This window comes from Podarcis bocagei (genome assembly GCF_964188305.1).
Source record: "Podarcis bocagei genome assembly, chromosome: 7".
Taxonomy (NCBI): Eukaryota; Metazoa; Chordata; class Lepidosauria; order Squamata; family Lacertidae; genus Podarcis; species Podarcis bocagei.
Window position 1 is genome coordinate 74,352,658 of NC_138132.1, and position 23,448 is coordinate 74,376,105.

Here is a 23,448-nt window from a genome sequence, read left to right on the forward strand (position 1 = left end):
ATAATTTTACCTTTGTGCAAGGAAATCAGGGTGAATGCTTAGTAATTTATAAATTATACTCCGTTTTTTACTTAGCTGGGCACAAGTTACGTGGCATATAAGGAAAGGGTTGTTTGAAATTAGGGGTTTGGGGTTTCTTTTGAAAATAATTTGATTTATTGGCTTTAAGGACATCTAAGAAGAGCCCTGCAGGATCAAGCCAATGGCCCATCTAACCCAGTATCCTGCTCTCACTGTGGCAGAGCAGATTTCTCTGGGAAGTGTGCAAGCAGGATGTGAGTGCAACAGCACCCTCTCCTCCTGCACTTTCCAGCAACTGGTGTTCAGAGGCATACGACTTCTGACTGGAGCTGGAACATAGGCATTGGGGCTAGCAGCCATTGATAGCCTTCAGCTCCACGAATCCCAAAGACTCCTGGCCTTCCCCTTGTAAATGACGTAGGAAACCAGAAGGTCTCCCTTTCATCGTGCAGGAGTCTGGCCATTTGGAACTCTCCAGTGTGATTCCCATGTGCTTGAGAAATGAGCTCTTTTTCGAGTTTGATGAAGCATAGCACACCAAGCTTAGACACATGGTACAAAATGAGCACATTAAAAAGGTCACCTTATCAGTACTGCCTCCATTGTTCTCTGGGTCTAACCAAGCAACTAATCTGTGGAAATACGCTGACTTTTGGAAATAGCTATGATCCCACGGCCTTCTTAGGTTCTTTAAAGTACAGTACTGTAGTTCCTGACCTACTGCAGCCTTTGCTACACCCTAGTGGCCAACTGGTTTTTTACAAGCCCTCTGAACGTAGGGTTGTTGCATCACAGTGTGCAGGCTGGGCTTAAATTTGCACCTCAGCCTGATTCCTGCACATCCCTTGACCTTGAATGACTGTTCCTGAGCATGTGCAGAGTGTATTTTGTAATATGAAACCTGGGGCTCTCTGCACGCAAGCAGGTTCTCTCTTCCACTGACCTCCTTCCCATCAACAACCCCATCAGCGTAACAGATTTGGGGGCTTTGACACCAGGCTAAGAAGGGAGGGCAGGTGTGCGTGTGTTGAAGTTGCCCACCCAGTGATTCAAAATATCAGAAATGGCTGTTGAGCAGCAACCCTTTGTCACTTGACATTTTCTCTCTGGGAATGGCCTTTTCCATCCTGTGCAGCAACCGCACACAATAAATTTTTCATCTTGACTTCTTTTCCACCCTCAAAGAGAAAAATTATTTCTATGTTGTTTTTGGAGGGGTGGGGCATCAGGTTCCATAGAAGATACAGATTGTATGGGATGTTATTTCTTCTGTATTTAAGACAACTGCTTTCAACGACCTCTTTTGAGGAGTGTACTGGACTCACTTTCCTTGGAATGGGAATGGGCCCCAGGCCAAGTTCCTTTAATCTCTTGCCCTTCAGCTCATACCTCTGGCAAGCAGGAGCTTTTAAGGTTACCTGGAGAGGAGAAGGACAGCCCCAATGAGCTTAACAGGCACGACTGGCTTGCTGAAACAGGGACATGCCACACAACTAAATTTTGTTACACGTCCCCACTTGCCCATTATATTATACCTGTATATAATATAATGCTTATATATACAAACATTTATAACCCACTCTTTAAGTGGAAACGGTCCCAGACTGGCCTACACTTCAATTAAAAATAACAACCTCACAGCCCCTGGTTTCAGGCTCACAATCTACAAATATGTGACACATATTTGAGGAAAAGCTCAACCTGCTCTCCCGTTCCAACCTCTTTCAGCAGTCTTTACATCATTAAAATTTCCATGTGATTTACAATAACTGTAAAACTGTAAAAACAAACACGCCGGCGTAAACTATAAAAGCAGCAGTAACGATAATAGGTAATAGGACATCTATAGGACAATATTCTTATTATATTTATTTGTTGCTTACTACAAAAAATCGTCTCAAAGTGACTTACCATTTAATAGCACACACCAAAAAATATATTATAACAAAAAATACGCATCCATTGTAACTGACAATCTGCACCTTTTCAATATGAATTGTTCCAGAATGCTTGGGTGATCAAGTAAGTTTCCCTGCTAGCCTCTCTCCTACAGTGGTACCTCGGGTTAAGTACTTAATTTGTTCCAGAGGTCCGTTCTTAACCTGAAACTGTTCTTAACCTGAAGCACCACTTTAGCTAATGGGGCCTTCTGCTGCTGCTGCGCCGCCGGAGGACGATTTCTGTTCTCATCCTGAAGCAAAGTTCTTAACCAGAGATATTATTTCTGGGTTAGCAGAGTCTGTAACCTGAAGCGTATGTAACCTGAAGTGTATGTAACCCAAGGTACCACTGTACTTTTTTTCTTCATCTTTTTTTTGGGGGGGTGAGAAGAGGCTCAGATGCAAAACAAAGTGAGATACATCTATTTCAGGGATAAGGACTCCTTCAGGTTTCTCTATGTGGCCTGCAGGACTCTCCCCACGCCACACCCCTTTGCCCTGGCCACACCCCTCAACCTTTGGCCACACCCCTCTCCCTATGCCACACCCCTCCCGTTCCTCTTTTGCAATCGCCTGCCTTGGGGTTAGGCTGTGTCCTCGAACTCTGATAACGCTTTTTGTTTGTTGTGCTTGCGTGGATGGTGGCTAGAGAGGGGTGTGCCAGTATGTAGAGAAACGAGCTTGCTGTTCAAAGCATATAAAGAGCACCCGCTGCTCCGCCCGCTTTGGCTTCCAGCCCCGCCCACCGCTGGCATGTGGCCCCTGGTAGGTTGCCTGGAAGGGAATGTGACCCGGATCTCTTACCGACCTGCTAAAAAAAATATTTAAAAAATCAAATAAGAACCGCAGCCACCGGGCGACCTTAAGGCTGCTTGTAGAAACTCGCACCCCACAATTGAGGGAAGCAGGAAGAGGTGGGCTAGTCACATGACACCCCCCCCCCTGCAAATCTGCTCTGTGTGACTGCAGGCAGGAAGGGCTGATCGCGGAGGTTTCCGCTCGGTGCTTCATACAACACCCTCAAACGCGTGTCTGGGCGACGGGAGCGTTTTGTGGCAGGCGCCCCTCCTGCTGGATCTCACCTACGCGCGGCGCAATTGTCCCTGCTTGCTGCAGCTGCTCCTGCGCGCCTTTGGAACACGGGCGCGCCTTTTGCCCGCGGACGGGGGCGCGCGCGCGGTTGCAACAACAAAAAAACCAAAACCCGAGCCGTGGCCCTTTAAGCTGCGTGTGTTGGGAGGAGACTGCCGAGAAGAGGAGAGGACTTTGGGTATAGAGAGAGGGCATTTGTGTGTGCGTGCCGAGGAGAGACCTCTGGTTTGCAGTTTGGGGAAGGATCTCTAGATTCCGCCACCCTTCCTCTTTATACCTGCCCGCCTGCAAGCCCGCCTTTGCAAGCCAAAGAGGCTCTTCAGATCTCTAGGTCGATCTCACCGTAGCAACATTTTCTTCTTATTAAGTGTCATTGCAATAAACCAGGATTTTGTGTGTGAGAGAGAGAGAGATCGGATACCGGGGCGTTGGGGAAGGCAAGGCTTACGCATCTCCTTTGTGGGTCTCCGGATTTTGGAAGCAGGTTTGCAAGGCAAGGCGGGGAGAGGAGGTCGATTTTGATGCTGTAAGCATCCAGCCCCCAACGTTGGGGATAATGCATTCTGGCGAGCCCACCTCCAGGTGCCTGTCTCCGTCTGTGCCGCTAAGGGGCGGTGTGGGGCGTGACAACCCTTCTGCGTATGGCTCGCTACGGTAGCATTCCGCAGACACTGACATTTCCCTTCCTGTTTGGAAGCAAGCCTTGCATTGTAAAACGAAGGATCTGAGGGACTGGCACCTTGAACTTGGCCTTGATTCCCCCCTCCCTCACCCACCCACCCCCTTTTCTCTCCCCCCTTTCTCTCTCTCTCTCTTTCCTCCCCCCCTTGGCAGATCTCCCCACACCCCCAACCTTCCCCTGTTCCCCCCTCCCCTTCCAACCTCCCCCAACACCCCTTCCTTCGTCCATGGCGGAGACAAAAATAATCTATCACATTGACGAAGAGGAGACCCCTTATCTGGTGAAATTGCCCGTCTCCCCGGAAAAAGTCACTTTGGCAGATTTTAAAAATGTCCTCAGCAACCGGCCGGTGCATAACTACAAATTTTTCTTCAAATCTATGGATCAGGATTTTGGGTAAGTTGGCATTCTGTTTTTATTTGGCGTTAAAAAAAATTAAAAAGGGGGGGGGAGGGAAAGGACGTTTGGAAACCCAGATCTGCCTTGCCACGTTCCTGTGTGTTTGCATGATTGCCTGAACGCGGCGTGACTTATGCCTTTCTTAAAATGTGGCGAGCTTTCAAATCTGCTGGGGTTTGTGAAACAGCCCCCATTCGCCCCTATCACCAGGTTTACGCAAATCTACCCTGAATCCACACCAGAGGCTTCCCTCTGCCGTTATACATGTCAACCTTTGTGGGGTGGGGGGGGGGGAAGAAGGGTGGTGTTTGGAACTGACATACATTAATATCATGGTTGTAAAAAAGGAGGGGGGGTGACATATTCCACCCTCCCCTTTGGGTGTCAAAGGAAAACTGGATCTGAAATTGTGGATTTCTTCCTTTCTGGTGGCTTTGATCAGATAAAGGGGACTCTCCGGGAAAGGAAAAGGCTCCCGATTTTACGTGGTTTACCATTCTGGAAGCGGTGGGCAGTGCTAGGTTGGTGAAGGTTTAAAGCCTGGAGGGGATGACTGTGGGGCGTCCGGATTTCCCGAAACGTGGGTCTCTGGGGAGAATCGGTGGGTCCGCGATGATTATGGCTAAAAGTTCTGGGAGCAAAAAAAGGGGTTGCCTCCAACTCGGACCCTCCTCGGAGTAGACCCACTGAAATGAATGGGCCTAAAGTTGGCCATGTGCCGATCAATTCCCATGGGTCTGCCTCTGAGCAGGAGCAGCGCTGGATCCAACCCAAAAGGTGTGAGGGGCCTCCTTGCTTTACCTGCTCATAAAGGTGTTGCTTTCTGAAATCTGGGTTGCCAGTAGGGGTTTGTGTTTGGCTGTAGACTTCTGGGGTCAGCTGCTTTTTAAGAAGATGCTAAGCCCCTCCACTGGGTATTTCCTGCTTACAAAGAGAGGTTCAAGGAGGCTGTGGGTGTCCCCTCTCCCAGATCTTTTGGAGTGGAAGGGGTGTGTGAATTTCTGTAGGTGCTGTTGGTGGGTGGGTCCTTTTTTCTTCCTTTTTCACTGTTTCTGCCTTGGCAGTGCCCCAGAGATGAACAAATTGTAACCCAGGGAACGGCCATGGCTTTGGGGTACAGCATCTGCTTTGGCCTCAGAAGGTCCCTGGTTCAAATCCCAGTGGCACCCCCAGATAGAACTGGGAGAGGCTTCCTGCCTGAAACTCTGGGGAGCTGCTGCCAGTCAGTGTAGTCAATACTGAACAAGATGGACTAAAGGTCTGACTCAGTGCAAGACAGCTTCCTATGTTTTGGTGTGGGGGGCATATCCCTTCAATTTCGCTTGCCAAGGAGAACTGGGAATGCCTATTCAATTCATTTTGGCTCTCTTGAGAGGTGGGGAGACTTCCATCGGGAAGCACTGGAGTGTCTTTCTATTATTATTTTTTGCTCCCCCCCCTTCCTGTTCATCCTCTCCCACTTGGGCAGCTGCAAGGCCTGGTATATGACGGTGGTCCTCCTTTAATGTCTGGGGGTCTCTGTGAAGTGGGCCTGATTGCCCTCTTTTGGGGTGGGGTAGGAGCAGGATATAGAATCATAGAATTGTAGAGTCGAAAGGGACCCTGAGAGTCATCGAGTCCAACCCGCTGCAATGTAGGGATCTCTACTAAAGCATAACTTTAGAATCATAGAAGTAGTTTGCATTAGACCAATCCGTAAAAATGGAGACATTTCCAGGTGTGCTGGTGGTTGGGACTTCCTTATTGTTTCATTACTGACTGGTGTCAGGAGATGGAACAGAAGAGGGATGAAGAGTGTGCACAATTTGGGGGACCCGATAACCACTGGAATTGGTAATACAACAACAGCAGGAGGTTGTTCCTCAGATAGGTAGAAGGAGGGACCATACTGCTTATGGCTTTTGAGAGGAGGGGGCGTATCGTCTTGTCTTGGGCCGAATTGATCACCCCACCCCCACCAGCAGTAGTGGACAAACGTATATAAATGTTAGCTGGCGAGAGCGTGGCAGTCTGTGTTCCCCTGTCCAACGAAGGGGGTTAAAACAAGGGGTATTGTGGGTGCTGTGCCTTTTTGCGCCCCCACAATGCTTTGCTCTGGGTGGTGGGTTCCAAAATCTCCCTGCAGGAGGTTGAAGAGCTCTTTGCTTGTCTCTGGGCTGTGGAGAAAGTGGCCGAGGTATGTCCAGAGGGCAAAGGGCTCTGCCAATGCCTCCCTTGTTGTTTGTGCATCGGGAAGGGAATTAAAGAGCCTTTTGTGCTGTGTCTCAGCTTGGGAGAAATCGGGTGAGGTTCATAATAGTTCATGTGCGCGAGGTGTTGATCTTTGGAAACATCTGTCTCTTTCGCTTACTTATCTGTAGTCTAGGGACACCTGCTCTGGGTGGTTCTAAAATTGCACACTTTCTAGAAAAAGAGGCCTTTCCCTCTTTGAGGTGGGCAACTTGCATGTCTGAACGTTTCTGTATACATTTTTTTTTAAAAGCCCCGCTCATAGGAAACTAGGCTAGGAAGGTTCTCCCTGATATGCCGGTCTTCTTGGGGCAGGGGATTGTTGTTGTTGTTGTTGTTGTTGTTGTTGTTGTTGTTGTTGTTGTTATTTTATTATTACTTTGCATCCAGGTGACTTCAGTCATGTGCAACCATGCCATCAATCTGGTCAGACTCTGTTGCCTGCACCGACCGGCAACAGCTCTCCGGGGCTTCGGACAGGGGTTATGCCCAGTGTTACCCAGAAATTGCATGCGAATCAAGTGCTAAAACCACTGAGACAAGCCTTTTTCCTTAAGACATGAGAACATAGGAAGCTTCCTTATATTGAGTTAGGCCATTGGTCCATCTAGCTTGGTGTTGTCTACACTGACTAGCAGTGGCTCCCCAGGGTGTAATGTGGGGGTCCCTCTCAGCCTTAATTGGAGATGACATTGAAACTTGATCCTGGCATCTTTTGCATGCAGTGCCGATGCTCTGCCATGGAACTATGGCCCTTCCCTGCATTTAGGGACTAGATGAACCTTTGAGCTGACACAGCAAGGCTTTCCTTACGTTTCTACGACGCAGACCTTTTTTAAAGAATAAAAATAGTAAGAAGCCCACCTTAAGGCCTTATGATGGCCCACACTCCCCCCAGTCTCTCCACCTCCAAGATCTGTATTGCCTGGTTTGGCACACAACCACTTGTTGGCATTTAGATAATTAAAAAAGGAAGGAAAAAAGCCACAGGCCTCATCATCTCCAGCTCTTTGGATGGCAACCATGAATCAGCATTTGAAATCTAATAATCTCTTGGTAACAAGCCTCCCCTCCCCTCCGTGTCGGACGGCTCGTACCTGTATCTATTTCCGGCACTGCGATCTTGGTGTTGTGTGTCGCCTGCAAAAAGGTCAGACGGAGCGGAGGGAAGTGGAATGATGCAAGAGAGCCCCATGGAAAACAGATTTGTTTTATTCTGAGTGTTTTCCTGGACAGAGTCCTCTCAAGGCAGGGCACGGCGACATAAACCCCAAAGCTGGAACAATTTAATGTTAGACTGCATACACACACGCACTTATATGTTTAAAGTGCATTTACTCCCCCCCCCATCAATAATTCTGGGAATTGTAGTTTGTTAAGGGTGCTGGGAATTGTAGCTCCATGAGAGGTAAGCTACGGTTTCCAGGTTTTTTTTTGGGGGGGGGGGCTGTTTTACATTCATGGTGTGTATGTGACTTTTGTTTTTTTAAAAAATCATTTTAAAGATTTTTAAGATCCATACGAATGTAAGACAAAGCCTGCTAGATCAGGCCAAGAGCTCACTTACCCCAGCATTCTGTTCTCTCAGTGGCTAACCAGATGCCTGTGGGAAACCCATCAGCAAAATTCAAAGGATAAGCAACAGCATTAAAAAATATAAATGGGCCAGCATAAAATAATGACCATGAACCACAGCATTAAAACAGTAGCATATTCAATATAATCACAGCAGTTAAAATTCAGAACCCTCAAGTAGTTGCTGGAGCTCAGCTCCCCTCACCGTCTGTGACCATTGGCCATGCTGGCTGAGGGTGTGTGTGTGTGTGTGTGTGTGGAGTCCAGCAACATCCCACGGGTCAGAGGTCCCCCAACCACTGCAGAAGCCAAGATATTCAGAGCCTTTTTGTATACTGAAGGGGCCAACTGTGCATCCCTTGGGAGGGAGTTCCACACAGTAGGGGGCACCACTGAGAAGGCCCTGACCCTAGAAGTGATGCCACCAGGCCAAGACTTTGGGGTGCCCCCCTCAGCAGAATAGGCAGGAGGGGCCCGAAAAGCAACACAGGTTCAAGTAAGTGAAGTAATTCAGTTTACACCTGTGTTGCTAGGTGTTCCCAGGCTAGCTGTCAAGTGGAAGGCAGGCTTCCACATTTACAGTATTTATTTTTTGCTTGCCGTGGTAAGTGTGAGTTTTGCTTTCCTTCTAACCTTAGAGCTGTGAATCATTTCAGCAGTTGTGGAGGGGAGAGGAAGACTTGGATGCACAGTGGCCGGACCAGTTAAACCCCCTTGTCCACTTCCTTCAGTCTTCAAATTCCTCACCCCATTTATCTATTTTATTTTATTTATTTATTTATTGCATTCATTTCCCCCAAGGAGCTCAAGGTTGCATACATGGACCTTTTTCTCAATTTTTATCCTTACAATAACCTTGTAAGATAGGCCAGGCTGAGATACAGCAACAGGCCCACGGCCACTCACTGGCCGAGTGGGGGATTTGCACCCTGGTCTCCTAGGTCCTAGTCCCACACTCTAACCACTGCACCACACTGCCTTTCCCATGCAGAACTGTTGCAACCCAGAAGCATCCGGGAGCGTTAGATCCTCACACACAGCAGCTGCTTATCTTAATTTCCCCTTCCCTCTGGCAATTAAAGTTCCTTAACCCTGCTGACATCCAGCACCCTGGGGGATAGTGATGGTGTTAACCTGCATCAAGGAGACGGTTGCCTTGTTGATTGCCTTGCTTCTGTGCATCAGCTGGATCGCCCTGCTGTCATTATGAGTTCCTGCTCTTTGCTTGGGGTTAGGGACATGGCAAGCTGTCTTATGCCAAGTCATTTATCTGACTCAGCATCGTCTACACTGAACGGCAGTGGCTCTCCAGGGCTTCAGGCAGGCAATCTTTCCCAGCCCTCTCCGGCCTGAACAGCCATTGCCCGTCGGTGTTCGCAATATTGAGCTCAGTGGTCCTATGTCTTACAGGAAGGGCCATGGCTGGGTGGTAGAGCATCTGCTTGCATGGAGAAGGTCCCAGGTTCAGGCTCCAGTATCCCCAGATAGGGGTGGGAACGGTCCCTAGCCTTAAGCCCTAGGCAGCTCCTGCCGTCCGTGCAGACAATACTGAGATAGATAGACCAGTGGTCTGATTAAGCAGAAGATCTGCCTGTGGTTATTTCTATGACTGACAGCGAATCTCGGGCACCCCCTGCTTCCTGATCCTTTTAAGTGGAGATGTTGAGGATTGAACCTGGGACCTTCTGCATGCAAAACCAGGGCTCTACTGCTGAGCCACATCCCCTCTTCAGAGCCCCCAGTCTCCCCTGGCAGGGCTTGCCTAGGATTTGAATCCTTGGATTTGAATCTCCCTGCTGTGAGGCTCTTCCCTCCTATCCCATGGGTAGGCAAACTAAAGCCCGTGGGCCGGATGCGGCCCAATCGCCTTCTCAATCCAACCCACGGACGGTCCAGGAATCAGCGTGTTTTTACATGAGTAGAATGTGTCCTTTTATTTAAAATGCATCTCTGGGTTATTTGTGGGGCCTGCCTGGTGTTTTTACATGAGTAGAATGTGTGCTTTTATTTAAAATGCATCTCTGGGTTATTTGTGGAGCATAGGAATTCGTTCATCCCCCCCCCCCCAAAAAAAAAAAAACCAGTCCGGCCCACCACATGGTCTGAGGGATGATGGACCGGCCCATGGCTGAAAAAGGTTGCTGACCCTTGTCCTAGACCAACAAGCCCCATGCCTTGTCTGGCGTGAAATCCCACCACCTTGGGAGAGCGGTTTTGAAATTCACAGTCCAGACCCAAAGGTTGTTTTCTAAGCTGCTTGCAGGGGCGGCCGTGGTGTTTTTGATTGCAGTTGTTTGGAAGGCTAGCAAAAGCCAGGATCTTGTGAAGGCTGTTAGATGGGAGCTTGTATCTCATTTGATGTGGTGGCGGTACAGATTTCAGGAGTCTCTCTCTCTCTCTCTCTCTCTCTCACTCACTCACACACACACACACACACACACACACACACCTTATCTGCAAGCAGAAGCCTGGAAAGACAGACACCCTTAAATTTCTAATTAACGGCCGGATTATAGACAGTTGTTACAACTGACTTGGGAGCCACTGTAAAAAATTGGATTTACAGCTGGAACAGCCGTAGGCAGCTCTAGGTTGCTGATGACCTCCATCTGCCTGGAGTCAGGCGAAGAGAGGCTGAACGTGCAAAGTGTCATTATCTTCCTGTACCAGAGTCTCCCTGATGGAATCTCAGGGGCCGTCTCCAGTGCTAGCCCTGCTCAGGGTAGGCCCATTGAAGTTAGTGGGCATGACCGACCTGGGCTCATCAATTTCAATGGGACTTAGCTGGATACAACCTGATTTATAATCGGAAGAGCCTTCCAGATCTGAGCCAAGCTCCATTTAGGCCAGTGTCCAAGAGAGGCCAACCAGTTGTTTCTAGGAAGACTACAATGCAGAGCAGAACCATCATGGCTAGTAACCGTCAATAATAGCCTTATCCTCCAGGATTGTCCAGCAGATCCTCTTGCCTATGTAGTTCAGCGGTCCCAGGTTCATTCCCTGGCATCTCTGGGTAGGAATGGAGAGCTGCTGCCAATTAGTGTACAGTGGTACCTCGGGTTACATACGCTTCAGGTTACAGACATTTCAGGTTACAGACTCCACTAACCCAGAAATAGTACCTCAGGTTAAGAACTTTGCTTCAGGATGAGAACAGAAATCGTGCTCTGGCGGTGCGGCGGTAGTGGGAGGCCCCATTAGCTAAAGTGGTGCTTCAGGTTAAGAGCAGTTTCAGGTTAAGAACGGACTTCCGGAACGAATTAAGTTCTTAATTCGAGGTACCACTGTAGCGGGAAGGCATTGATGACTGGTAACTGCTTGCTATTCAGCATATTCCCATCTGCTCAGGCAGGAACTGAGCAAAAGTGGAGTGCAGTGGCCTAGCTGATGGAAGTTAGGCAGCAAAGGAAACAGAAATCTGGACTTTGTGGCTGGCTTGAAATACATCTGACTGAGAGTTCCTGCTGATTTTTGTTGTTTGCTGTGAGCTTCCTCCTGCTTAGTCTCAGTGTTGCCCCTTGTAGAACTCAGCAAGGAGGAAGAGGATGGGGACCAAACTAGAATAAGTCTGGCTTCTCATTGGCTCTGTCTCTGCCTATCATCGGCTGTGGCTCTGTCCACTGTTGGGTTTCTTGCCTTTTGCCCCACCAGCCACTCATAGAATTAGGAAATTATAGAGTTGGAAGGAACCCCAAGAGTCATCTAGTTCAAGCCCCTGCAACGCAGGAATCTCAACGCATGGTTCCTCATCCAATTTGAAACCACATCAGACCCTGCTTAGCTTTGCAAATGTGCTAGCTAGTGAGGGGACCTTTGCCTTTCTCCCTGGCCTGCAATGTTTGGAAGCTGCTGGCACAGAGACATTTTGTGCGTGTCTTTTCCCGCAAAAGGAAAGAAGCCCAGCGGACTTGAGTGTCCTGGAAAATATTTCTTAATATTTTTTTCTCTCTCCCTCCGCCCCACAACCGCCCCAGCCCGCCTTCTTCCTTGTAAGTGGTAATTAGATTCCCCATTGCAGCTTGAAATGTAAAATGCAGGCTTGCTGCAGACTCCCGTTCCTGGCTCTCTTACAAGGTGGCTGTGTAGGGCTGTAATTTGGCAAGTGGTTTCCAACTTGGCAAGCGGCCTTTCTGCCACTGAGCCAAAACAAGAAGGGGGTGGGAGTGAGAGTTTTGTGTCAGGGAATCAAATGGTCTTGTTGACTCTCTCTTCCCGCAACACACTTTTTTTTTTGGGGGGGGGAACCGAGTCTTGCAGGGAGAGCAGCCTGTCCGGATCTGACTTAGCAGTAATGCACATGTTGTCACAAGGGCACGGCCCTTTTCCTGGATCTTCCTGAAACAATAACCGAAAGACGTAATAAATAAACCCGCAGCTTGGGAATGAAATGTGCCGCTGAGTTTGCTCCCGGGCCGGAATAACAGAGGCAGAAAGAGAGTGGAGCGGCAAGCTGGAGCGTGGCCAGTATCTGGGCGCAGCACAGCGACTGCCCCGTGTCAGTTTCCCAAAATATATTTATGTATGTATTTCAGCGGAATACTTGGCCAGGACACCGTAGAACAAGCGTTGCGGAGCTGGCTGCTTGTGAACTGTCCTTGTTGCGGTACTAAGCTCTGATCCGCTGGCAAAGATGGTGTAACAATGCGATTCTGTGCCTTGGCAGGTGGAAGGTGGGGGGGAAGAATCCTGAGTAGCTGCAGTGGTGCAATCAGGTAGTTTTCAAACTCTGGACATTGTGGGTTGCAGCCAACTAAGTTTTACTCTGAGTGGACCCATTGAAAATCATGAACTTCTGTTAGTCCTGGCCGTTATTTAATTTATTTATTTCCAGCATTTGTATCCCACTCTTCAGCCAAAAAGACCCACAGTGTCTTACATGCACTCCAAAAAAGACCGTCCTTACAATCTTAAAAAACGTGACACGCAAGGGAAAAGGGACAGGGAGGGAAGAGGAAAAGCAAAAGCAAAAGTCAGGCATCAGTTTCTAAACATGTGTTCCTATAATGAAGAAAGGATGACACGGTTCGGGGCAAAGAGGGGCTTGATGGAACTGGGCCTCCAGCAGAGCTGAAGAAACCAGCCTTCTGCTTCCTGTCTTCCACTGATGCAGCTCTGTAGAATGGTTGCCCCCAGATGACTGTTGAGGGAGAGGAAGCCTGATGGGACTAGCCTGTCACAGCAGAGCTGATGGAGGGAGTTCTGCTTCCCAGCTCTCCCAGTACTGGAATCAGTGGGCCTGCTCGGAGCGGGACTAGCATAATGGTCTTATTGGACTCCCTCTTCTTTCGATGGGTCAGAATTGCTTACTTCAAAATTGCTACTGGTGTGGGGAGGGGGCGCCCAGCTCATTCTGCAAAGTGGGGTCCCAGGCCTCTGCCCCATAATCTGGCACCCTTGGGCTGCTGTTGCTGTAGTCCTAGAAACCCCACCAGCGCCCACTGTCTTGAGGAGGGTGGCTACATGTTCGATGTGTACATTTGAAGCCCATTCAACGCACATTTAAGCCACTTGCCTCCCCTCCTGGCAAAGAACCCTGGGAACTGTAGTTTGTTAAGGGTGCCGTGAATTGTAACCCTGTGAGGCTGGAACTACAGTTCCTGGGATTCTTTCGGGGGCTTTAAATTTGCATTGGGTGTTTTTTAAAAAAACATATGGTGTGGATTTGGCCTTGCTGTACAGAAGACAGCTCTGTCTGACAGCTGTGTTTCCCCTCCTCTGGATACATGTTGATGTGAGTCACAAGTGGGGAGAGTTGCTGTTCAGGTTCTCCCTTTGGTTTTCCCACCAAGGCATGTGCTTGGTCCCTGTGAGAGCAGGATGCTGGATTAGATGGGCCTTTGGCCTGATCCAGCAGGCTCTTATCTTCTTAAGGACTGTCTAGTTCAGGGGTAGTCAACCTTTTTATACCTACTGCCCACTAATGCATCTTTCTGGATGGTAAAGTTTCCTTACCGCCCACCAGTGTGCGATGGAAGGCGCATTCAGCTTGTGCCGTAGAACCCCCTAGCGCCCACCTAGAATCCTGAAATGCCCACTAGTGGGTGGTAGGGACCAGGTTGACAACCCCTGGTCTAGTTTAAAGATGGTTTGAAGTTGCCCATCAACAGTGAGTATCTGGATAACAGACTGAACAGGCACACAACCCACCTGTTCGCAGGCATCCCAACTATATTGAGATATATATTGTGTCCCTATTTAAATCAGAGTAGCTCTTTTTCTGCTTTTGCATCTGTACGTCTCAGAGTTTTCAAATGTTACACAACACTGACACCCTCTTTCTCTCTCATTAATTGGTCTGATTGTTATTTTTAAGTGTGTGCGTGTGCATATGTTAGACTTCATTGTTCACTTGATATGTTGTGAGCCACTTTGGGCACAGTTTTATGGACAAGTGGCATACAAATAATAAAATTGTAGAACTGCAGAGCTGGAAGGGACCCCCCAACTCCCCGCAAGGCAAAAATTGCAGCTAAAGCATCCCTGACAGATGGCCCTCCAACCTCTGTTTAAAAAGAACAGGTGATTATGATGTAACCTGGAAAGAGGGCAAGGCATGGCTGGCCGCCATCCTGAACAGGAGAGTTCCCCAGGGCAACAGTTTGTTGCAGGCACTACTTTTCTCCTTAAAACGCCCAGAGGGGACTCAGAAAACCGGGACTGTGTTTTGCAAGGCTTCAGAAAGTAGAGGCTGTTCTTGGTAAACCAGGGCAGTTGGAGCAAGTGCATACAAATGGGGACCGGGTGAGTTTTTGGAACTCCCCCACCCCAAGAACTGTGGGAGCTCTAGTTGAGATCTTGCAAAGCTACAGTTCCCAAATGACCCTTGACAAATGACAGACTTCCCAGGCTTCTCTGTGTATGTGGGTGGGGAGTCATGTTCTTTAAGTGGACGGTGTGTCTGCTGCCTGTGGCTAGCCTTCGCAAACCATTTCCAGTCGTTTCTCCTTTGCTGCCTCCCCGACAGCCCTGAGCAGGAACAATCTCTCTCGTGGTCTGGGTGCGGCATGTTCTTTTATTACCCGCGGATGCTATGAAAACACAGCCAGGGGATGCAGGGGACGGGGCCCTTTTCCTGTGGCTTTTGTGCTCGGGGGAGGGGGGGAGAACAGCCAAGCAAAACAATTGAATCAGGGGGCTCTGATCTGTGTGGCCCTCCCCTCCGAGTGAGCTCCCAGGCAGCTCCGTGTGCAAAAAAGGTTGAACTCCAGGCATTGAAGAGGTCCGGGTATGTATGGAGAAATATACAGTTTATTGTCTTTGATGCTTGTTCAGCTTTGAATCTGCACCTGATATGTGGACAACTTCTACTGGTATTCTGCAGGGAATAGGATAGCTCAGTGGGTAGAGCATGAGACTCTTATTCTCAGGGTTATGGGTTTGAGACCTATGCTGGGCAAAAGGGGGTTGGACTAGATGACCCTCGTGATCCCTTCCAACTCTTAAGATTCTATGATTCAACCTTGATTCTGTCTCTATGATAGCAGTAGAGAAACTTCTGGGCAACCCTTGGGAGAGGGCATGGGTGGTGGACTCTCCTTCCTTGGAGGTTTGTACACAGAGGTTGGATGTCACTGTACCAGGGATTCTTTGGCAGTATGATTCCTCCATTGCATGGGGTTGGACTAGATGACCCTCAGGGTCCCTTCCAGCTCTACAGTTGTATGACTCTGTGGTTGGAGAGCTGCATCACAAAATTCAGACAAGAGCAGATCTTGAGGGTTAGCCGTGTTTCAGTTCACATATCATTTCATTGCTCCCACTGAGTTCCTTGCAGTGAACGGAAGCTGGCTATATTGGAAGCTGACTTCTACTGAGACAGGTGACTTCTCCATCTTATCTCTGTTTCAGCAGCTCTCCAGGGTTTCAGGCAAGGGGAGTCTCCCCCAGCCTTACTTGGCGATGCTGAGAATTCAACCTGGGACCTTCTGCATGCAAGACAGATGCTCTACCACTGAGCTGTGGCACTTCCCTCTGACTGCCACCAGCCACGGCTCACGTGGGATGATGCGAGTTGTCGTCCAACATTTGCAAGGCACCAACTCGACTACCCCTGTGTTAGCGATAAGTCCACTCAATTAAGACACAAAACCGGCTGCCACAAGATGTCTTGGGCTGCTTCAAAAGAGGGATCTGGCCAGTTCATTTAGCGGGCAGGACTGGTTTATCAGTGGCTATTGGCCGTGACAGCCCAATGAAACCTCTTTGTTCAGAAGCAGTTTCCCTGTGAATACTCCGTGGTGAAAAGCAATGTATGAGGAGAGGGCTGTTGCCTCCCTGCCTTGCTTGGAGGCTTCTGGATTGGCCACTCTACAAAGTGGAATACTGAGCTTAGATAGGCCTTGGGTCTGATCCAAGAGGCCTGGAAATGAGCTTGGAATTGGGAACTTGGAACTGGGAGCATGTCTCTTGTGAACTCTCGGTAGCCTCTGGCACTCCCCAGGCAAGGGTGTGTGGATGGACCACCTAGCAGGCTCACATTTCGGAAAATATCCTAGTCAAGGAAGCATCTGTTGAGTGTAATGCTTGAAACATCTGCCTTTGGGGAACTGATATATACCTCCCTGCCTCCAAGCACCCATCAGACACCTTTTCTTTTCCCATGTAATGAGGGCGGGGAAAAGAGATATTTCTTTCTCTCTTCTCTCTCCAGTGCTTGTAGGCTGACAGCAGGCAAAAGAGGCAGAAGAGGTCAAGCACACCCTGTAGCTGTAGCTGAGAATCTGTACCCTGATTTCTCCGGAGGGAGAATCCTCATGTTCACACACCCCGTTCGTATTGGGCTTTTAGAAAGGAAGAAATCTAAACTCAGGAAGAAAGCTAAACTCAAACACTTCCCCCTAGCATGCTATATTTCTGTGTGCAGAGAGAACTGTGGGTTGTCCTCTTCCCCAGTAGAACACTCAAACAAGCTTCCCTGCACATAGAAATCCAGAATGCTAGGTGGGGCCAATCAGAACTAGCCCGCAGAGCAGGGAAGAAGAACCAATGGTCTTTCAGATGTTGCTGAACCACAGTTCTCAGCAGCTTCAGCCACATCAGCAGCAGTCAGGGATGATGGGAGTTGTAATCCCACAGAATCTGGAGGGTTACAGGGTTCCCACCCTTGCTATAGAGCAGTGTTTCCCAAACTTGGGTCTCCAGCTGTTTTTGGACTACAACTCCCATCAACCCTGACCATTGGTTCTGATAGCTAGGGATGATGGGAGTTGTAGTCCAAGAACAGCCAGAGGCCCAAGTTTGGGAAACACTTCTCCGGCCTACATTCCTGACTGCCTCTCCAACTCTGGGCCTCTGCCCACTTCCTGGTTCAGCTGTCTAAGAGGGGGTACCACCTCCTAAGGAAACACGAAGTAGTAATTTAATTTAATTACAATCAATCAATCAATCAATCAGATGTTCCGAAAAGGAATGTTGCAGAGCTTGGAAGGCCTTCGGAAAACAGCAGCCAAAAATGATCAAGAAGTTGGGTGTCTCCCTTAGGACGAAAAGCCACAACATTCGGGGCTCTTTAATTAACTTTAATTAATTAATTAATTAACGAACATTTAATTAATTAGAGAAAATACATAGCTAAGGGAGACATGAGAAAAGTGCATAAAATAATTCACATTGTTCAGGAAGTGGCTAGAGGAAAGTTTTCTCTCGTAACACTAGGACTCCTGGCCAACCAATGAAGCTGAATGTTGGAAGATTCAGGAAAGATAAAAGAGATGACTTTTACACGCAGTGTGCAAAGTTAAGTTTAGGATTCGCTCCTGCAGGAGAGATAGCAATGGCCACCAGATCGGATGGCTTTAAAATAGGATTAGAGAAAATTTGGGGAGAGAGAAGAAGGCTTTCAGTAGCTACTGGCAGCAATGGCTATGTTCTGCCTCTGCTGTTGGCACCAGTACGCCGCTGAAAGCCAATTACTGGGAATGGCAGGTGGGGAGAGTGGCTGTTTCGCTCAGGCCATGCTTGCGGTCTTCCCACACGGACATCCAGTTGAGAACAGGGTGAAGGGCCTATGGGCCAATCCAGCAGGGCTCTTACAAGTAATAAAATGTGATTAGAATTCGAGCACCAAAATAGCTCCAAACATCTGAAAGGCTGAAGAGTGGGCAGACATGTTCCGATGCCTAGAGGCCTCAGGAGATCCATGGAACCTTTTGGCTCCATTTGAGATCTCTGGTGGCCTCACCCAGCTGCCCAAACAAGGACCACTGTGACAGGGCTTCCTTCAGAGTCTGGGCTGAAAGTCTGGAATGGTTGGTTGTCTTCTGACAACTGCCATTCAGCACCCTCCAGTTCTAAAGAGTTTTATATTATATAGCATGCAAGAGAATCGATAGATTGATTTTTCTTTTGGTGTGCGCAGTTGTCTGAGCATGCAATTTTCTGACTTGGGGGCGTGAGGAGGGTGTGTTCGCTGCCTTTCGCAGAGTTGGACCATGTTATATTTTTGAGATTGCAATGGATTACTCCCCAGTCGCTTGCCTCTTCTGAAATGCAATTGAAATGTCTAGCTGTCCATCTTGGGGTGTTCTCCCACCGCACCTTCATAGGAACATAGGAAACTGCCTTATACAGCGTCAGATTGGTCCATGTAGCAGCTTTCCAGGGTTTCAGGCACGGGGCATTCCTAACCCTACCTGCACATGTCTGGGATTAAACCTGGGACCTTCTGCATGTAAAGCAGATACTGTACCCCTGAGCTAAATCTCTCTCTCTCTCTCTCTCTCTCTCTCTCTCTCTCTCTCTCTCTCTCTCTTTCTTTCTTTCTTTCTTTCTTTCTCTCTCTCCATCTTCTCAGCTTCCTGGAGTTCCTCACTTCAGAAATTATTTTTAAAAAACCTTGCCTCCTCCCCTCTTCCGCAGCTATGGATAAATGCTCTTTGGAGAGAGAACCATTTTATTTCATCCTGCCTCTTTAAGTATGAAAAAGACTTCACAGCTCCTCTCTTAGGTGTGAGAGGAACTCCCCCTCCCCATGTCTTGTATCTGGGGATGGAGTTTTCCATGTGGGGATATGTAGCTCACAACAGGAAAAGCAAGATGGGCTGCGAGAAAACATGTCTAAATAGGAAGGACTTAACCTGCCTGCAAAAGGATAGCAAAGAGGGAGCCAATCTCGCCTTTCTTGAGAGGGAATTCCACAATCTGGGAGCAGCCACAGAAAAGGCTCTGTCTTGTGTCACCACCAACCATGCTTCCGGTGTTGGTGGAATCGAGAGAAGGTGCTCACCTGAGTATCTTTGCACCTGGGCAGGTTCATATAGAACAGGCTTCCTCAACCTCAGCCCTCCAGATGTTTTTGGCCTACAACTCCCATGATCCCTAGCTAGCAGGACCAGTGGTCAGGGATGATGGGAATTGTAGTCTCAAAACATCTGGAGGGCTGAAGTTGAGGAAGCCTGATATAGAGAGATATGAATGTTAAGAGTTTTGTGTGAGAATCTGTCCCTCCTATCAACTCAGATATTGACTTATATTCGCATAAATAGCTTATCTCAGTGATTGTGGCTCCTGTGCCACCATGTTGCATTTGAGGTCTTATTAAAAGAGGAGCGCAGACTTGACAACCCTGGAATCTGCCCCTCTCTTCAGAACCTGGGAAATCAGATGTTTCTCTCAGAGTCCAGATCTGGATGATTCAGTAGATAATCCTGAGTCGAGGTCATTATTGGAGGAATCGCATTGGGCGAGCGGGCACACAAAAGAGGGTTTGGCCTGGTTCCCACTAAGATGTCAATAGCGGCTTGTATGCTAATGAATATTGGCTCTGTGTTGGCAGGGGTTGGGGAGGGACAGCAGCGTGGCCTTTGGCTCAGCTCTATCTGTCTCCAGCATATTTTCATTGAACAAGGGTGTTCTGTTCTCAAGTGCGGGTACATCCACGCGTGTCTGCCCCTTAACAATTAATTGGAGGCGACAAGCTGGTGAGCAAATACAGAAGTGAAATGTTCATGGAAGGCCTACGTCCTTGCCTTTGGTCACATGCTCAGAGGCCCTAGGGTGCTGGCCGACCGCTGAAGTGGGTGGTTGAGTAAGGTATAGCCACGGGAGACGGGAGTGGGATGAAGTATGCTGCAAAAGCGCGTGGGCAGTTTCCTAGCATCCTGAACAGGAACTCTCTGTACAGCAACATTTTGTTGCAGATCCCACTTTTGAGCCTAATAATAATAATAATAATGGGATTGTATCCGTTGCTCATTCTACTCAGAGAAGTTCATAGACGTGGCTAATTAAGGCTCATTAATTCCAATGGGTCTACTCCCATTATGATGGTGAAATGCAGGAACCACCCCATGAAGTACAGATGATACAAATGAGTGTGACACAACGCATCGCATCCGGGGTGGGAAGCCTTTGGCCCTCCAGATGTTGCTGAACTCCAACTCCCATCAGCCCCAGCAAGCATGGTCGATGGCCTGAGGGTGGGTTCAGCAATATCTGGAGGGCCAAAGGCTCCCCACTCCCAGCATTATGAAAATAATCAGCTTTAGGCTGCCATCTTAACCTCGTACCTACGGGACCACCTCTTCTGGTATGCCCCACGGAGGACCTTAAGGTCCATATATAGCAACACCCTAGAGGTCCCGGGCCCTAAGGAAGCTAGATTAGCCTCAACCAGAGCCAGGGCCTTCTCAACACTGGCTCCGGCCTGGTGGAACGCTCTGTCTCATGAGACCAGGGCCCTGCAGGATCTGATTTCTTTCTGCAGGGCCTGTAAGACAGAGTTGTTCCACCTGGCCTTTGGCTTGGAATCAGTTTGATTCGCTACCCCTCTTTCTTTTTCCTTTCTCCTCCTATGAAGAGATTGCACCCTAATGTTTTAATGTTGTATCTTAATCTTTTAAATTGTATTTTAATCACCTTGTTTTTATTATTGGTTGTTAGCCGCCCTGAGCCCGGTCTTGGCTGGGGAGGGTGGGGTATTTATTATTATTATTATTATTATTATTATTATTATTATTATTATTATTATTAACCTCACTTACCTGGGAGGAAGCTCCACTGAATTTAATAGGACTTATTTCTGAGTAGCCTTGCTGGCTTTTGAGCAAATTGCTGCCTGCTGGCCACAACTAACCAGATTGCAGAGGGAATTAAAAAAGAGGAAAAGCATTGAAAATAATTACTGGGGGACGGGAACAGACTGTAATGCCACTAGATAAATAAGAGAGTGAACAGTTGTGAACCCACCAAGTGACTGAAGGTGCTGCTGTCTTCACTGCCTACAATAGAAGGATGATGATAATAGTGGTGGTCCACCTTGCAGGTATGTTGTTAGGGTTAAGTGATTGATGGCCCAATCATATACATGCTTACCTAGGAGTAAGTCTCACTGTACTCGGCAGAGCTTACTTCTAAGGAAATGTACATGGGTTAGGGCTGTCAGAGCCCTTCTCATGCTACTTAAAATGCACAATATACATGCTGCTTGTGAATAATACTTTGTGCATCTTATGTGATTGATTTTTATAGTGTGCTCTCTCCATGGTCCCATGGATGGGAAGGCAGTATTTGGAGCTAAATTAATGATTTACTTCGCAGGCCAATATGGAAAGCCTGCAAGCAGGACCTGAGTGTAGGTGCAGTCTTTCCACTTGAGATTACCAGGTTTCCTTAATCCAGTGGTGGAGGGAGAACATAGTGATTGAGCTGTTTGTTTATTTACTGCATTTCTATCCCACCTTTTTCTCCAAGGAGCTCAAAGTGGTGTATGTGATTCTCCTTGTTTGACCCCTGCAACAACCCTGTGAAATGGGTCGGGCTGAGAAGGTCGCCCCAGTTAGCTTCATGGCTGAGCGGGGATTTGAACCCCAGCTTCTCAGGTCCTAGTCCCGCACTCTAACCACTACACCACACTGGCCATTGACAACATTATCCTCTGTGTTCACTGCATCTGAGTGACATTGGAACTGGGCCCCAGGCTCCCGCGTCCTCCTCTTCGGGGCATATCTAGGGCGATGGGAGTGTCGCACGGAATGCATTCCCTGTGTACCGTGGTTAATTGGTTCCTCTTTGTCTCAACGCTCCTTTCGCCCTGCAGTAATTGTGGGGGTGGCCCAGGTGTTGTAAGATGCAGGCGCATAACACATTGTCTGCCAGTAAGCTCTGGTGCTCTTATCTCAGCTGGCTGGGGAAGGCTCCATTGTGTCATTTGCGCTGTTGAAACCCTGTTCAATGTGCGTCCCATGAGGAAGCGTGGGGCAGGGGCAACAGGAATCGGATGGGAGTGGGGTCACACAAACTGTGTTCTGAGCCTGTGACACTGTGGTTTAAGTTCCTCCTGTTGTGTGTATGTGTCCCAGAAAGTTCCTTTCCATCCAGTTGGGTCTTGACACGTTTTAATGAGTCATGAATTTATTTTCGGTATACGAAGAATTTCAGAGGTGTTGAAGACGGGGTGGGGTGGGGGAGACATTTAGAGTGCCACAGTTCCCCCCACCATCTTAAGGAACATGTAGTGGGTTGTTGTTTTAAAACATAAAGAGGGGCAAAAGCGACTGAAGAATGTTGGAACAAAGATCTCAATTGGATAAAGGAGAGTGTCTTTTGTGCCCGGAACCGATCGGCAGAGCCGGGATTGGTGAAGCTGACGAGCCTGTGATATAATTGATTTTGCCAGGCTTGGCAGGCTGATGGAAAGCGACTCCCGGTGACGGCTTTTAGGATCTGATTGGTTTTGACAGCCTTGAGTCAGTCGCTGCCACCCCAAATGAGGCACATCGCTCTGGATGGAAGCAGCTCTGGTTTCCCCTTCTCTTCCTCTCTGCATCAGGAGCACTCAGCCGTCAGTCCTCCTGTCCTGACCCCTTGCCAGCTTTGCAGTTTCCTGGATGAATCTTTTTGGCTGGCCTGTAATGAGGCTGCTCTGATTCGCTGGGAATCGGCATCCTTGAGGCCGATTGGAAGCAGGGCTGGAGAAGCATTAACTAGGGGAGAAGCATTAATTAACATTAGCATTAATTATTAGCATTAATTAACATCCCCTAGCATTAACTAGGGGAATCGTCAAGTTTGTCTCTTCCCTGGTCAGCACAGGCCAAGCACGAGGTTGCTGGCTGGTTAGCTATCCTTGTTACCTCTGATGTCTTATCCCTAGTCTGTGACTCCAGGCTACTGGTAAAGGTAAAGGGACCCCTGACCATTAGGTCCAGTTGTAGCTGACTCTGGGGTTGCGGCGCTCATCTCGCTTTATTGGCCGAGGGAGCTGGCATACAGCTTCCGGGTCATGTGGCCAGCATGACTAAGCCACTTCTGGCGAACCAGAGCAGCGCACAGAAATGCCGTTTACCTTTCTGCGGGAGCAGTACCTATTTATCTACTTGCACTTTGATGTGCTTTCGAATTGCTAGGTTGGCAGGAGCAGGGACCGAGCAACGGGAGCTCACCCTGTCGTGGGGATTCGAACTGCCGAATTTCTGATTGGCAAGTCCTAGGCTCTGTGGTTTAACCCACAGCGCCACCCGTGTCCCTCCAGGCTACTGAGCCACCCTCAAAAGATCACAAACTTTGTAGGAA

The 23,448-nt window shown here is 48.5% G+C and overlaps 1 protein-coding gene and 1 long non-coding RNA gene across 6 annotated transcripts in view; one reads left to right on the top strand and one right to left on the bottom strand.

Annotated features, from left to right (window-relative positions):
• The window catches only part of LOC308591155, a 116,083-nt gene extending 96,706 nt beyond the window's left edge, over window positions 1-19,377 (bottom strand). Inside the window, exon 1 of the long non-coding RNA XR_014009999.1 lies at window positions 19,244-19,377. This is a non-coding gene — a long non-coding RNA (uncharacterized lncRNA). The remainder of the gene's footprint in view (window positions 1-19,243) is intronic.
• Window positions 3,901-23,448, top strand: part of DVL1 (dishevelled segment polarity protein 1) — a 127,653-nt gene continuing 108,105 nt past the window's right edge. For 4 of the 5 annotated variants that reach the window (XR_014009983.1, XM_081201517.1, XM_081201519.1 and 1 more), the window contains exon 1: window positions 3,901-4,131. Coding sequence is in view for 4 of the 5 variants with exons in the window: in XM_081201517.1 (XP_081057643.1) it covers window positions 3,962-4,131 (170 nt within the window). In the remaining variant the exon portion in view is untranslated. Of the gene's footprint in view, window positions 4,132-15,799; window positions 15,945-23,448 lie in introns of those variants that run through there. The other variant, XM_081201518.1, reaches the window with a different exon arrangement.